Source organism: Sus scrofa, chromosome 7 (assembly GCF_000003025.6).
Source record: "Sus scrofa isolate TJ Tabasco breed Duroc chromosome 7, Sscrofa11.1, whole genome shotgun sequence".
Taxonomy (NCBI): domain Eukaryota; kingdom Metazoa; phylum Chordata; class Mammalia; order Artiodactyla; family Suidae; genus Sus; species Sus scrofa.
This window is the reverse complement of record NC_010449.5, coordinates 74,778,830-74,794,496: the sequence shown is the minus strand read 5'-3', so window position 1 is coordinate 74,794,496 and position 15,667 is coordinate 74,778,830. Positions and strand designations below refer to the sequence as shown.

The window sequence follows — 15,667 nt, the reverse complement described above, 5'->3', positions numbered from 1 at the left end:
TCCAGATTCTTATGGAGTCCCCGCTTTGCCCTGGAACCCAGTGCACGAGAAACCCTTTGTGTGCCCTCCAATGGTGGAATCTGTTCCCTCCAGTCCTGTGGAGCTCCTGTGCTCAAGCCTCACTGGCTTTCAACGCCAAATGCTTCAGGGGCTCCTCCTCCCAGTGCCAGACCCCCAGGCGTGGGAACCTGATGTGGAGCCCCAAACTCTCACTCATGTGGGAGAGCCTCTGCCATATAGTTATTTTCCAGTCTGTGGGTCACCCACCCAATGGTTATGGGATTGCTTATATCATGAAAGCACCCCTCCTACCTTCTTGATGTGACAACTTTGTCTTTGGGTAAAGGATATCTTTTTTTGGTAGCTTCCAGTGTGTTTTGGCTATTCAAAAGTTAGTTGTAATTTTGGCTTTTTTTGTGAGAGGAGGTGAGCCCCAGTCGTTCTATGCCATAGTCTTGTCTCTGTCAAGTAAGTGGTGCTGGGAAAACTGGACAGCGGTACCCTGTGCCCTCCTTCCTTCCTGGCCCAGACAGACACACTTTGGCCTGGAGTTAAATTTTCTAAAGTCCTTGAATTTTCCAGAAGGGGTAAAACTTATATTACATTTAATATAGCGGTACTTTTATTATTTATTCTCTAGAGTAACAATTAGAAGATTAGAAAAATAATGTATAACTAACCGGCTGAAAGATGAGCTAATGGATTTTTAAAAAATACTTCATTAATCTAAAAGATGGCAAGAATGGAAAGAAAAATAACATGAAACAGGTGAAACAATGGAAAACGTGTAGTAGGGTGATAAACCTAAAGTTGGAGTTTCTGTTGTGGCTCAGCAGGTTAAGGTTCTGACATTATCTCTGTGAGGATGCAGGTTTGATCCTTGGCTTCACTCAGTAGGTTAAGGATCTGGCATTGCCACAAAGCTGTGGCATAGGTCACAGATGCGGCTCGGATCTGGTGTTGTGGGTAGACTGCAGCAGCTCCGATTTAATCTCTAGCCTGGGAACTTCTATATGCTGTGGGTGCGGCCATAAAAAAAACCATGTCAATTACTACCTAAAATGTACCCAAAATTAGTGTAATTAAAAGACAGAATTATCAGAACGGATTTTTAAAACTATACACTGCTTACAAGGAAAGCCTCTTATTAAATATAACAACATAGAAATATTGAAAATTTCCTTTCCAGCTCTTTCAAGTTGAAAGTAGATGTGGCTTGCAAACACTAAAATAGAAAAGAAAAGCTGCTCTAACTGTACTAATAAAAAACAAAGCAAACTTTAAAGATAATAGTATTACTAGAGATTAAAAAAGACATTATATAATGCTAAAAGATCAATTCATTGGGAAGTTTTAATAATCCTAAACCATATATACACATATGGTTTGTCTCAAGTCATAATAATGTGACTTCAAAATGTATAAAACAAAAAATTGACAAAGCTGAACAAATAGAAACATCCGCAGTCACGGTGGGACAATTAAATACATCTCTGTTTTTAGGGGTGCCTGATAGAACAGGCAGACAAAAATATCTGTACCTTTATTGGACACCTCTTGTACCCTGTCTTCCATCTCTTGGCCCATATTTTTATTGCAGTTATTGCCATATCAGTCAGCTCTACACAGGTGTAACTTGACAACTCCTTGTCACAACTGCATCATGCATGTCTTTGTTTCTTCCCTGGAGTTTCACTGCTACCTATACATGGAACCCTTACAAGAATTTGCTCAATCATTTTGTTACATGCCAAGTGAATTAATGCCACTCAGGGCAGCCCTCAACCAATAAAGACAGGAGCCAGTCGATAATTATTCTCCTGTATCTCAAGTGCACAATTCTTTTTCAAAAATTTTTTTTATTATAGTTGGTTTACAATGTTGTGTCAATTTCTGCTGTACAGCAAAGTGACCCAGTCTCTCTCTCTCACACACACCACCCCCCGACACACCCACATACACCCACACCCTTTCTTATTTTATCTTCCATCATGGTTTATCTCAAGAGACAGGATATAGTTCCCTGTGCTATACAGTAGGACTTCATTGCTTATCAATTCTAAATATGATAGTTTGCATATATTAACCCCAAACTCCCAGTCCATCCCCGACCCCCCCCCCTGCAACCACAGTTCTGTTCTCTATGTCTGTGAGTCTGTTTCTGTTTTGTAGGTCAGTTAATTTGTGCCATACTTTAGATTCCACATATAAGTGACATCACATGGTATTTGTCTTTCTCTTTCTGACTTACTTCACTTAGTATGAGAATTTCTAGTTGCATTCATGTTGCTGCAAATGGCATTATTTTATTATTTTTTATGGATGATTAGTATTCCATTGTGTATATGTACCACATCTTCTTAATCCATTCATCTGTTGATGGACGTTTAGGTTGTTTCCATGTCTGACTATTGTGAAGTACTGTTCTGAACCTGCAGGTGCATGTATCTTTTTGAATTACAGTTTTGTCTGGATATATATACCAAGGCATGGGATTGCTGGATTAAATGGTATTTCTATATTTAGTTTTCTGAGGAACCTCCATACTGTTCTTCATGGTGGTTGTACCAATTAACATTCCCATCAATAGTGTAGGATGATTCCCTTTTCTCCACACCCTCTCCAGCATTTGTTATTTGTAGACTTATTAATGATGGCCATTCTGACCAGTGTGTGGTTGTTCCTCATTATAGTTTTGATTTGCATTTCTGTAATAATTAATGATGGCCATTCTGACCAGTGTGCGGTTGTTCCTCATTATAGTTTTGATTTGCATTTCTGTAATAATTAATGATGTTGAGCATTTTTTTCTTTTTCTCTTCTTTTCTTTCCTTTCTTTTTTTTTTTTTTTTTTTTTTTTTTTTGCTTTTTAGGGCTGCACCGGCAGCATATTGAAGTTCCCAGGCTAGGGGTTGAATCAGAGCTGCAGCTTCTGGCCTACATCACAGCCACAGCAATGCTGGATTCCCTGACCCACTGAGCAAGGCCAGGGATTGAACCTGCATCTTCATGGATGCTAGTTGGATTCATTTCTGCTGTGCAACAACAGGAACTCCAATGTTGAGCATTTTTTCATGTGCCTACTGGCCATCCATGTGTCTTTGGAGAAATGTTTATTTAAGTCTTCTGTCCATTTTTTTTTTTACTGGATTGTTTGTTTGTTTATTGTTGAGTTGTATGAGTTGTTTGTATATTTTGGAGGTTAAACCCTTGTTGGTTGCATCCTTTGCAACTATTTTCTCCCATTCCATAGGTTTTTTTTTTTTTATGGTTTCCTTTGCTGTGCAAAACTTGTAAGTTTGATTAGGTGCCATTTGTTTATTTGTGTTTTTATTTCTATTTTAAGTGCACAGTTCTAAGATATATCTTAAACAGATTACTAGAGGGTTTCCAGTGAAACTGAGCAGCCTGTGCTCATAGAAGTGGATAGTTGAATAATATTCCATTGCATTGTCATTTATTCTTTCTTTCCCTTTTCATTTCTCCCAGCTCCCAATTCCTGTTCTTCGGAATTACTTTCCAAAATAAACTATCTGCACACAAACTCTGTTTCAGACTCTGCTTTTGAGACTAATACACTAAGAATATAGAATACTTGTACAATATAACCAGCAACCTTGACCTGACTGACATGTATAAAACATTGCACCCAAACAATGTAAAATCTATGATCTTTTCAAGTGTATATGGAACATTCATCAGCATTAAATATATGCTAAGTGAAGGACAAGTTGTAAAATTCAAAAGTATCAAATTCATAGAGTATTTATTGCTCTGACCACGGTGGAATTCAGTTAGAAATAATAATAAAAAAGGATAACTGAAAATAACCGATGTGTTGAAAATAAACAGTAAATAATCTTTGGGTCAAAAAGAAAATCAACAAAAATTTAGAAAAAAAAATTGAAATTAGTAGTAGTAAAAGTATACCACCTCAAAACCAAACAGCTAACATACCAAGAGGAAAATTTACATTTTTATATTTCATTTGTTATCAAAAAAAGCTGAAAAGTCAATACAATTTTATTACCTATATCCACCATGTTAGAAATAGTATACTAATTAAACCAAAGTAGAATGATTGAAATAATGAAGGCAAGAGAAAAGGCTGTTGAAACAGAAAACAGATGTCTCTTGAATTTATGCTTTGGTAATGCTGAATGACTTGGCGTTCCCCAAGCACCATCCTTTCTTCTGCCCTTTTTGGATGTATAGCTGCTTATGCTCATAAAGCCCTGTCTCAGTTTGTCCAGTGATGGAATATAACCTGCCCTTGAGATCTCAGTTCAAATGAAGCTGTCGCTGCCTTCCCAGGACAGACTTGACAGCTTCTCTTACCACCCACATCTCTCTCTCCATTTCAGCACTTTGCTATTGGTAAAGTGATTATGAGCTGGCAGTCTATGATCTTCTATCACCAGGGTCTGGCACCTAGTAAGTACCCATCAAACTACTCTTGACTGATAAAGTGAGTGAGTGGCAGTTTATCCAGAAACCTGGAGACTGAGAGGAATAGGTAATTTTGATACCCAGATAGACAACAAGCATTGTCACTGAAAGCACTCATATGAGAAAAGGTACAGAACTGGAGGAGATAGTTACAATCATGTGTCTTGTGATTAACAAGGGATTCATTCTGACTGGATAGAAAAGGCTTTGAAATCAGGATGGGGAATTATTAAACAACTGGAAGAATATACCGAAATGATGGCTCGTGACATCCTGGAATACAAAATGAAGATGGGACTGACCTTTGCGGCCCTCAGCTCCCAGAGCATAATGAAAATGGCAGGATGGCATTCTCACAGGGCTAGGAAACCCCAGGGCACAGAACTACCACTGCTCTGGGAACAGAGTGAAGGGTCCCAGAATCCCTCAGATAATGTCAGAGGATTGGGACAGGCTGGAGGCTGTTCCAAGTGCTAGAAAGGGCTTTTTATTTCTTTTGGCTTTTTAGAGTTTTGATACAACTTAAGGGAAGACAATTCTGGTTCACAAACTGTTGGAAGAGGTACATGATCTTGGGGGCTAATAAAATGCCTGTACTAATAATGGGTAACTTTGAATACTTACTATACCTGATACCTCACACCCCCATCTCTTATTTAAGCCTCGCCATTCTTGTGCCCATTTGACAGATGAATGGGAGAGGGGATCTAAGAGAGGTGAAGAAATTTGCCCCAAACACAAAGCGGGTAAGGGATCCTACTGGGATTCCAATGCAGCTTGATTCTGAGCTCTTAACTATGCTCTTAATCCACCTACCTCCCAAATGCATGGTCTGAATAAGGGTTCTGTAAGAAAAGGATAGCCCTTTGCCAGGCCTTGACAATGCGATCTTTGCTTTTTAGATATTTGTCCTAGGAGATCCAATCCTCTCCTCTCCCTTTAACATTCCTCTTACAAGAACTGAAACATTAGCCCTTCAGAGAGATCTTGGTGCTTAGATCCCTCTCCATGGAGGCATCAACAGACCAGCCAGATGTCCACAATTATATCAATCACATGTGGTATGTAGGAGAAAGAGAAAGCTATTCCTGGTTGTTTGTGTTAAGAGGTAAGGAAATGCAGGAATCAGGAGCAACTAAAAGGAAGAATCATCACCTGAGAAAGCATTGATTTCACATCCTGAAGGGCTGAATGAAGAGTTCCGCATAACATCCCCTCCATTAACTCAGCAGAAGGGAGAGCCTAAAAGATACTCTGAGTCTAGGCCCTCTGATTCTTGCCATGCTTGCTCAAAGCAACTGCCTGACTCCATTTCTGGCAGGAACCATAATGAAACAATCTTTGTGGGAGCACATGAAAAGAACAATGCAGGCTTCCTCCAACAGTCCACCATATATGAGAAGATCACCATTGACAGATTTGGTTCTAAGATGTGCAGAACTGTCTGTTGTTGGCTGACTGATACTGATTGCTGATAGACTGGCAGCATTTCAAGGTTTTAAACATGATCACTACTGACAAATTTATTAGTCTCTTAAGCAAGCTATCAACAACCTCCAAAGTGACTACCTTAGGGGATCCCACTATAAGGAAAGACTAATCTCAGACTGGAGAAGATGGACTGCTGTTACTGCATAGGAGGGCTGGAAGAAGTTAGGAGTTCAAGGTTCCAGCTTCGTCAGAATCTGCCCAAGTATATTCTCACACCAATTTTCAGAGTCCCAAATAATGCCTTAACTTTATATGAGAGACCTTGCCAGCCAGGCAATTCAAAACATGGTGCAAGCCACCACAAAGTTAGACATTGGTTTTGCTTTTTTTTTTTTTTTTTAGAAATCTCAGTCTAGAAAGAAACAGATGTACTTGAAAGGTCAGTTATGATAGTTATGAGTTGTGTGCTCTGAATTACATTAATGTGTCTGAGTCTCAATTCTAAATTTGTAAGATGACAGTAATTAATACCCATGAGTGTGGTGAGAAAAAAGATATGATATCTCTGTATATTCTGTTTCAGTCAAACAAACTTGATTCCTAATGTGAGAGTAGGAAACCCTAACAGCCCAAGAGCAAACCATCCTTCTACATCTACATTCCTGTTCTCTGCTTGTCTCTGGTGGTAGAGCAGAAAGGGCCCTTGATTAGAAATGAGGAAAGTGTAATTCTGAGCTGTGAGCCTGAATAGCCAGATTCATAAAACTGAGATACCAGTTACCTATTTCGCAGGATTGTTGTGAAAGTAATACTGAATCTAACACTGTGACAATAAATGATATGCACAGGCTCGCAACACTGGTAATTCCAATGCCACTTGCTCTTTTGATAATGTATGTGAAGTCCAAGTATAGGGTTTGATCCCTTTCCCCATCTACCCTCCTTGGATCACTCTCTTTGGCCAGTGAATCTTCAGGGGAAGAGGGGGATCCAGGAGAATGTTCGCCAAGTTACAGCAATCACCCTTTAAGTGGAGTGTGGCTTCCGTCTCATGATGGAGTGGAATCAAATGGAATGGAATGGAGTGGAAACTAACAGAGAGCACTGCACATGACAAGGATAAGTACTGTCTCCTGAAACTTTTGATTCCTTTGCCCGTGTGTAAGTGGGTGCTCGTGTACTCACACATCCGTAGGTATATGCATTGGGTCTTTCTGCAACATGTGTTTCCTACTGTGGGCTGTGGCCATAAAAGCACATATGCTTCTGAATGCTCAGTGTAAAGGCTCTCCCCGACCCATGTCCCTCATGGGACCGTAATTAGCTGCTCTACCTGGGAGAGACAGATCCTCCATCGCCCAGCACAGATGAGGCACCGTGGCTGAGAGCTCATCCCTGAAGCCAAGGCTTGGGCATTCAGAACTCAGCTTCACCCCAAGTCAATCAGAGGGCATCTTTGGGGGGGAATTTTCTGATCAGGAAGATGGCCAGCCCAGCACGAGGGAAGAAAATGTGACCACGTAGTTCCTGTGGTTACCAGCCCTGCCCTGCCCTCGCTTGTTGGGAGTTATAAACCCAAGCCTGGAAAAGAGAAGCAGCCCCTGCCCTGGGCAGCCTCTCTGAGAAGATGTGTCGTCTTCCTCTCCCTCTGCTGCTCTTCCTTCTATGCTCCAGAGCTAAAGCTGGTGAGTCTCGGGATCCTTCCCACTGCAAGATGCAGGATCAGCCCCTAAAACAAAGTTTAGTCTGAAGACTGAGTTCCCACTATGGCGCTGTGGGTTCGGTGGCATCTTGGCAGTGCTGGGACACTGGTTGAAGCCCTGGCCCAGCACAGTGGTTACGGATCTGGCATTGCCGCAGCTGCTGTAGGTTGAACCTGAGGCTCAGATCTGATCCTTGGCCAGGGAACTCCATATGCTGCGGGGTGGCCAAAAAAGAAAAGAAAAGAAAAAGCTTAGTCTGAGGACAGCTGACTCATAAACAGAACCTGAGGATCTCTCCCCAAGAGCCCCGAGTGCAGTTTCCACTTGGACTTTGCCCCCCCGCCCCCATTCTCTGCAGCCTATGGTAGTTCCCAGGAACGAGGCACCCCACATTGATGGGGGAAAGCCCAGAGCAGGTGGGAGGAAGAGGGTGTCTGCTCCTTAAATCACGTGTGACACTCCGCTTATAGTCCTTGTAATCTGGCTGATGTGTGAGTGCTCACGGATATGGAGATGGTCGAGACAGGAACCTGGAGAGCTTGTCCTGCATGTGACAGAGGAGGGCTGAGCAAGCCCAGCATGGACTGGGGGAAATTCATGGTGAAAAGTGACAGCATGGCGTCTGAGGCCAAGCTGGCTGCCTTGTCTGGGAGAAGGAATGAGAACTTCTGTGGGGGCTGCAGGTGGGGAAAGCAGAATCCAGAGCCACCTGAGAGGGAAGATGGGTAGAACACAGGCTGAGGGTGGAGTCAAAAAAAGCCTCCCCCAGTTTTAACCCAGCTTATGCATTCGGTGTTCACGCCCTGGGGTTCTCTGTTCCAGGGGAATCATCGGGGGCCCAAAGAGCAAGCCACATTCTCGCCCCTGCATGGCCCACCTGGAAACTGTCACTCCCCAGGATAAGCTGCCGGCTCGTGGTGGTTTCCTGATAAGAAGGGGCTTTGTGCGGACAGCTGCTCACTGTGCAGGAAGGTGAGACAACAGGGGCCTGTTTCTCTCCAAATGGGAGCCACCAGGGACACCCCAGCAGGGCCTGAGGGAGGCTCCTGGGCCTGGGTCTCTTTAAGGAGAGGCAAGCCTCAAGGAAAAAGAACTCAGCTGAACACAGCCTGACCCTCACTCACTGTGAACTCAGCTCCCCTACAAAGGAAAGGAGCCCCTCTTCTAGAAGTAGCCCCCTCTCCCTGACCGCAACACGTGGGATGTGGCCTCACTCTTCAGAGTCCTCCCCAGTTCTCTGGGCCACTTCCTCTAGACCCTTTTCAAGGACATTAAGCTTTAAGTCTCAGGGACCTGAACCCATCCTCTCCATGAGAGGCCGGGAACAGGGTCTACTTGAGACTTCACCACTCCCCCCTTTCCTCTGGCACCTCTGGCTCCAGAGAGCTTTGTGCGGTTTTTTGTTCTTTTTAGGGCCACACCAGTGGCATATGGAAGTTCCCAGGCTAGGGATGGAATCGGAGTCACAGCTGCCAGCCTACACCAGCAAGTGGGATCTGAGCTGCACCTGTGACCTACACCACAGCTCACGGCAACGCCGGATCCTTAACCCACTGAGCGAGGCCAGGGATCAAACCCTAGTCCTCATGGATACTAGTCGGGTTCATAAGCCACGGAGCCACGACGGGAACTCCTCCACAGGGCTTTCTCTCATCAGGGTGCCTTGATTAGGAAGTACCAACCCTGTCCCCTGGGTCCTCCATGGCCTGCTCAGTCTCCAGCGAGTCCCAGGAGCCCTGGAAATTCTCTCTGTTCCCTCAAAGCTCTTTCCTGAGTAAAACCTCAGCCCCTCCAAAACAATCGCCCACAAAACGTGGGGAGGGGCAGGTAGAGACCACTGACCCTGGGAGAGACTCCATCCCTTTTTCTCAGAATGGGTGTGTCTCAGGAAAAACCCAAACGGTCACTGTGTCTCCCTGTCCTCCTTCTCCCTCACAAAGGTCTGTGACAGTCACCCTTGGAGCCCATACCATAAAAAAGAAAGAAGACACATGGCCGAAGCTTGAGGTCATAAAACAGTTCCCTCACCCAAAACATGATGCCACTGTTGACCATGACAGTATGGTACTGAGGGTACACATTCTCCTTCTCCAGGGCTTCGCCTTCAGGTCCCACTGCTCTGACGTTTCCCCAACCTGCCTCCCCCACAGCTCACCCCTCTGGACGTGGCTCTAGTGAGAAGCACTTGCCCTGTCCCTCCCTGAGTACTTCCAACTGCCCCAAAGCCCACTTGTAGCACTGACAGCTCTCGTTTCCTTCCCAGTTGAAGGAGAAAGCCACCCTGACCCTGGCCATGGGGATGCTCCCCCTTCCACCCCAATTCAGCATCGTCCCACCTGGGAGACTGTGTCGGGGGCTGGCTGGGAAAGAACAACTGGGGAGGAATCGGCCTCCCGCACTCTGCAGGAGGGGAAGCTGAGACTTGTGGAGCCCCAGGCTTGTAGGCACTTCACTGCTTTTGACTACAGTCTCCAGCTGTGCGTGGGCAATCCCCAGAAGACCAAACCTGCATTGACGGTGATCCTCAGACGAGGGTCTCCTCCACAAATCCCTGTTCAGGGTTCAGAGGTCTCCTGGAAGGAGACGGAGTCAGAAGCGTGTCAGCCAGTGAGGACTGAGGAGCTGGAACTGTCTGTGCCTCTGCAGACTGGCCTCCTGCGGCCCGATGCAGTCTCTGACCACCCCACCCAGGCTGCGGCATGGGGCTCCTGGGATGACAGGAAGGAGAGGCAGGAGCAGCATCAGACAGAGACACAGGACCCCATGAGGAATGAGGGCTCCCAGATCGGATGCTGGGTCTGATCAGCTCAGAGTTGGGGCCGTGGGAAGGAGTGTGTGGTGTCCCTGGCTCACTTCTCTCCCTCTCCCTCTGTGCCCCACAGGGAGACTCGGGGGCCTCTTCTGTGCTCTGGGGTGTCTCCTATGGACCGTCGGATGCAAAGCCCCCTGCTGTCTTCACCCGGATCTCCCATGACGGGCCCTGGACTGCGAAGGTCCTGAAGGAGAATTAGCCTGGAGCCTGGGCCAACCTGAGTGGAGACCTACCACTGGACTTGAGTCGGTTCTCCTGCCACTCACTCTGGATCTGCCTCCGGGTCCTGCTGACGTCCCGCCAGGTCCCTAAGCTTCAAGAAGGCTCCTCCAGATCACAGAAATCCCAGTAATTCTCAGGAAAGACTGGGCTTCCAGACCGAGTGTGTGTCTCCTCTCTCCACTGCTCTCTCCTCGCAGCATCGGGCACTCCATAAGCCTTGACGGGGGTGCCTGTGTGGTGTGTGTGTGTGTCAAGAGAGAGACAGACATGCAGAGGACATAATGAAGAAAAATAGGGAAAGAAAGAAGAGAAAGGGGTTCCTCGGTGAGCCAGGACCCGTATTTCCAACTTGGACAAGAAATTACACCAGACCCTTGCCTGCCTTCATCGTCCATGGGACATCAATTCTGACTGACCAGAATCACGGAGAACACTGTGAACGGAAGGATGTTCACAGCATCCCTGACCTCCCCCACTAGATGCCAGGGCCACAGCCCCCTCTCACCACCAGCGATGAACCACAACCGTCCCCAGGCATTGCTAGTGTCCCTCGGGGGAGTGGGAGCATGTGGCGTGAAGTTGTTGGGCAGGAATGACCCTGGGTTGGGAAGCAGGGGTGTAGACGCCCGCCTTAGAGAGGCAGTTGGCATTGCACTGGGCCCCCCTCCCAGACGACCTCGATAAGAGAAGATCTACCATCTGTGGGGCTTTGATCTGAGATGTAGAGATCATCCCTCACTCACTTCTGCACAACAGATACAGGGGACTGATTAGAGGAAAGAGCATCACACGTTTTGCACGAACAACAGCCACAAACGGCTGCCCCCAAACCACAGTAGTCTGTGTGACATCAACAATGCCCAGCATTTGTGGGGAGGCACAGACTAGAGAGGGTCAGTCCTGCTGAGGGCAGCAAGACACTATCTCCAAATCCAGAGTCCAGGGATAGAACAGCTCTTGATGAACAGGAAGGAGCCCACCCTGGTACTTCTGTCTGGTTACTTGCTGCTGTGGCAGGAAATCTGTCTTGGTTAATGGGCTCATTCTCATGCTGAGCGTCAGCCCCACCCCCCTGCTTCTGTGTCCCTACACAGCAGCCTGAAGCCATCAGTCCCACAGAACCCTCACAGGGAGAGGATCTGGGACATGTGGGAGGAGAGGGAGCTGCCACCTTCATGAAATTAAGCTGTGACAACATCTGCGCAGGGCTTGGTAGCTGAGGGGCCCATGGGGGCCTGCCTTGCCCTCTGACTCCATGCAGGGTGGCCAACATTGGGGGGGGGATGGCAGGGAGGGTGGGGCAGGACCAAGAGTGGGGCTGGCTCAGTCCTTCCCCTTCTCTGTCCTCAGGGGGACTCCAGGGCCCCTCGTGTGTAACAATGTGGCCCAGGGCATTGTCTCCTATGGAAGAAAGGATGGAACACCTCCACGAGCCTGCACCAAAGTCTCAAGTTTCCTGCCCTGGATAAAGAAAATCATGAAAAGCCTCTAACTGCAGGAGCCAGCTGTCCTGCCTGGAGCTGATCCAGAGTCACTTGGGGCTTGGGGTGCCGGCTGCTGAATAAATGTCTCTTAGCTGAGCACGAAGCGTTGCTTTCTTGTTATTCATTGACCCTCACTGGCAGGCACCCTCTCTGTGCCTGGACAGCCAACGACACCTTTCTGCTGTTTTCTGCTTCCTCCTCCCTCCATCTTGTCCCCTAAACCCCCTGCAGAGCCATTCCCCACGTCCCTGTTACCCACGCCTGAAGCGGAGCACCATCGGGAGAAAACAGGTGCCTCTCTGGTCCTGGGCTCAGGGGAGCTTCTCCCCTCCTTGCCCCGTGCTATATGACGGTGATGGGATCACACATGGGACCTGGACACCAAGCAGGCACAGGCTGGGTGGCAGCTCAGGACAGAGTCCCACCCCCTGGCAGCTGGGCAGGGCAGGGCCTTCCTGAGCCGACTTTTTCTCTTGCACAGCTGGGAAGCTGGCACAGGGCAGGGGGGTCTCCTGAGATGAGAAGCCCCATATCTCACCCAGGCTGAGGGTCCTTCCCCGCCCTCCTCCACACTCAGAGCTCAGCTCTGCCTCCAGGGTCCTGGCTGCCCTTCCTCCTCCATCTCTGCGCACTGCTGCGCGGCTCAGAGGCCACCAACCCCAGCCCCCTCCAGACCACAGGACTCTGAGCTGACCACCGCCTCAGATCCCCCCACCCAGGACTCCCCCCACCCCATGTGGTTCCCACAGGGACTCCCCACCGAGATGCCAGCCCCGCTCTTGTCCTGGCAGCAGGGGAATCCGAGGAACCAGGCCTGTGCTGGCACCGGGGGGGGCCCATGGATGGCTGTCTCTCTGGATCCCTTGGTCCCATCTCTCACCTGGGCAGGGGCAGCTCAACCCCTCCCATCTGGCCCAGGGTCCCCCATGTGCTCAGGCTCCACTGACCACCTGGTCACTCAGTCGCCTGAGGCCCTTTCAGCTTGTCCCTTCCGTCACTGCTGGCCTCTAGGCTAAGCCTCCTGGCTGGCCACCCGGGGCCTTTTGCATTAAAAAGGGCTCCTCTCTCCAGGAGGACTGAAGAGCACAGCCTTTGCATCAGTCTACACAAGAGCCCATGGAGCACCTACCAAGGGTCGCATTGAGGTTGGACAGTGGGCACAAGGCAGGTGGCATCGTCTGAATCCAGGTGAAACGGACAGTGTCGACTTTTATCCAAATGGTCTTGCTCCCTTCCCTGCTGCACCTGAGTCCACCTGTGTGGCCAGATGTCTGTGGGAAGTCATAGGGATAAAGCATTGGCGTGCATATTTACTGCTGGTTACCCTCTGTGGAGGTGTTATTACACGTGGCTTCAGAATAGCAGTCGTTTGGTTTCTAGACATGAAGATACCGCTCTGCTCACTCTGCTCACATCCTTGTCCCCTGGAGGGAGGGGGAGGGCAGGGAGGGCAGCCTTGTTTCATTTACTCCAAAACTAGCAGGTGTGTGTGTGTGGGGGGTGGTCCATTGGAGGATAGAATTAACACGTCCACACTACTATATATACAATAGATAACTAACACGGACCTGCTGCCCAGCACAGGGAGGTCGACTCAATGTCCTGTAATAACCTGCATGGGGAAAAAGAACGGATATATGTGTATCTATAGCTGATTCTCCGTGCTGTAAACCTGAAGCGAATAAGACATTGTATATATTCCCCAGGAAATGTTGAAAAAGAAAAAGAAAAATCACAAAAGTAGCAGGTGTAAATGTCATTGCATAGATTCAAATGGTAGGAAAACCCATACGACATGTTTGCTGGAAGGCCATGAGAATCTGTCTCTCAACAGCCATCTGGGAGGATGCTCCAGAAACATGATCCCTGTCATTAGTGCAGGTCCCTGTTCAGAATCAGTCTTGAATCGGGGAGGCCAACGTGTCTGGAAAGATGGAGAAACCTCTCTGCTCTTTAGGCCACTGGGGTCACTGCATCCAAACAGTCCAAGACGACCTCGACTTTTCAGCCTTGGGAAGTTCTTGGCTTGGAGGCCACTTAATGAGTATGTGATTTTGCTGAGCAAGGATCTCCCTGGGCTGGACTCGCCTCTCTAGACACTGTCAGCAGCCATCTCTCCAAGGTCTCGAACTACTGTAGCACACTGCCTGAGAGCTGAGCTTGCGTTCCAGCTCTGCATTGGTTTTGTCCTGCCTCCAGCATACCACTATGCTGGCATGGGGTCAATACTCTTGGATCGCATAACCCTCAAAGGCATGCCTTTTCACATCCTGTGCATGAAGCATGCAGCAAAACAATCTCTTAATGATCTTGAGCACTGTATAAGGCAAGAGCAATGACGTCCCAGAGCTTCTGATTTAGAGCAGGAAAATTATCCTGTATCTAAGACATACTGAGGACCTAGCTTCTTGATTGAGAAACACAAAAAGGAAAATGCAGAAAGTAAAACAAAAGTAGTATTTAAAAAGGTTGGCCAGACACATACATATTCAGCTTGAGTATAACAATTACTATGAGAAAATGGTCCTGAGGTTTAAAACAAGTTTGGGAGTCTTTGCTGCAAACCCTCATCCTCCTTTGACAGATGCGGGAGACAAGGTCTCAGAGGGGGAGTGACTCACCGGAGGCACCACGAGGTTAGGACAGAGCCTGGACTGAGCCAGGCCAGCAGAAGTCTTCCATGTTTTCTGACCCCACCGTGGGATGACTTCCTGGCATCCCTGGACAAGACGGCAGCCTCGGCTCAGACACCTACCTCCCTGGAAAGCAAGCCTCTGGCTCCCCCAGCAGCCATTCCCTGACAAGTATTCACGGCGCCTTCCTGGTGAGCTGGCCTGTCTGCTCACGGGCACATTCGGACAGAGGTGGCCAGCACCTTAAACATGGCCATTCCTTCACATCTTCTTGTCTATGGAAGTATCCTCTGTCCCCACCTTCAAGGAAATAATCTTCCCCTGGCTTCAAGATCTCTGTAATGGAAATAAAAAATTAAAAAAAAAAAAAGAATATTTGTCTGTAATGACCTCCAAGGAAATGCCTCTACTCACCAAATGCCTCTTCCCCATCCCATCCCCCTCCCTCTTTCCCCTCAGACCCACTAGAAGAGTCAGGTCGCAGTGTGGCTGGGGAGGGCCAAGCATCTTACATTTTGTTTCGCTACTATAAGAAATTTTCTTTTTAATCATGTCTTTAAACTGGTTGTTGTTTATATATGTGAAGGCTATGGGTTTCCTTTTAATTTAATTTTTTTTTTGCTTGCAAAATTTTCTTGGGCCAGGGATCAAACCCAGCTTCTGCCTGGCTCGCTTTTTAGGAGAGTCTCACTCTGGGGAAGCTGACTGCCATGTTTTAAGGGAGCCAAACAACCCCACAGACTGAGAATACTTGAGGGGCCTCCATGCAAAGAACCGTCGTGCCCAGTGGACAGCCAGCACCAACCATGGGTGTGTGTGAGTGAGTCTGCAGGTGATTCAGCCTCCAGGCGTCAAGCCTCTCTGACACCGGTGAGGGTAGAGGGGAGCTATCCACACTGTACCCTGACCACAATGCAGGTTCACAGGTAAAAG

At 47.7% G+C, this 15,667-nt stretch overlaps 1 protein-coding gene across 22 annotated transcripts in view; it reads left to right on the top strand.

Annotated features, from left to right (window-relative positions):
• LOC100156469 (mast cell protease 2) overlaps positions 1-12,204 on the top strand; it is a 65,415-nt gene extending 53,211 nt beyond the window's left edge. For 6 of the 22 annotated variants that reach the window (XR_002345910.1, XR_002345911.1, XR_002345906.1 and 3 more), the window contains 2 exons: positions 8,406-8,555; positions 10,466-12,204. Coding sequence is in view for 1 of the 22 variants with exons in the window: in XM_021099194.1 (XP_020954853.1) it covers positions 8,406-8,555; positions 10,466-10,583 (268 nt within the window). In the remaining 21 variants the exon portion in view is untranslated. Of the gene's footprint in view, positions 1-3,489; positions 8,556-10,465 lie in introns of all 22 variants that reach the window. The other 16 variants (XR_002345901.1, XR_002345897.1, XR_002345892.1 and 13 more) reach the window with 8 other exon arrangements.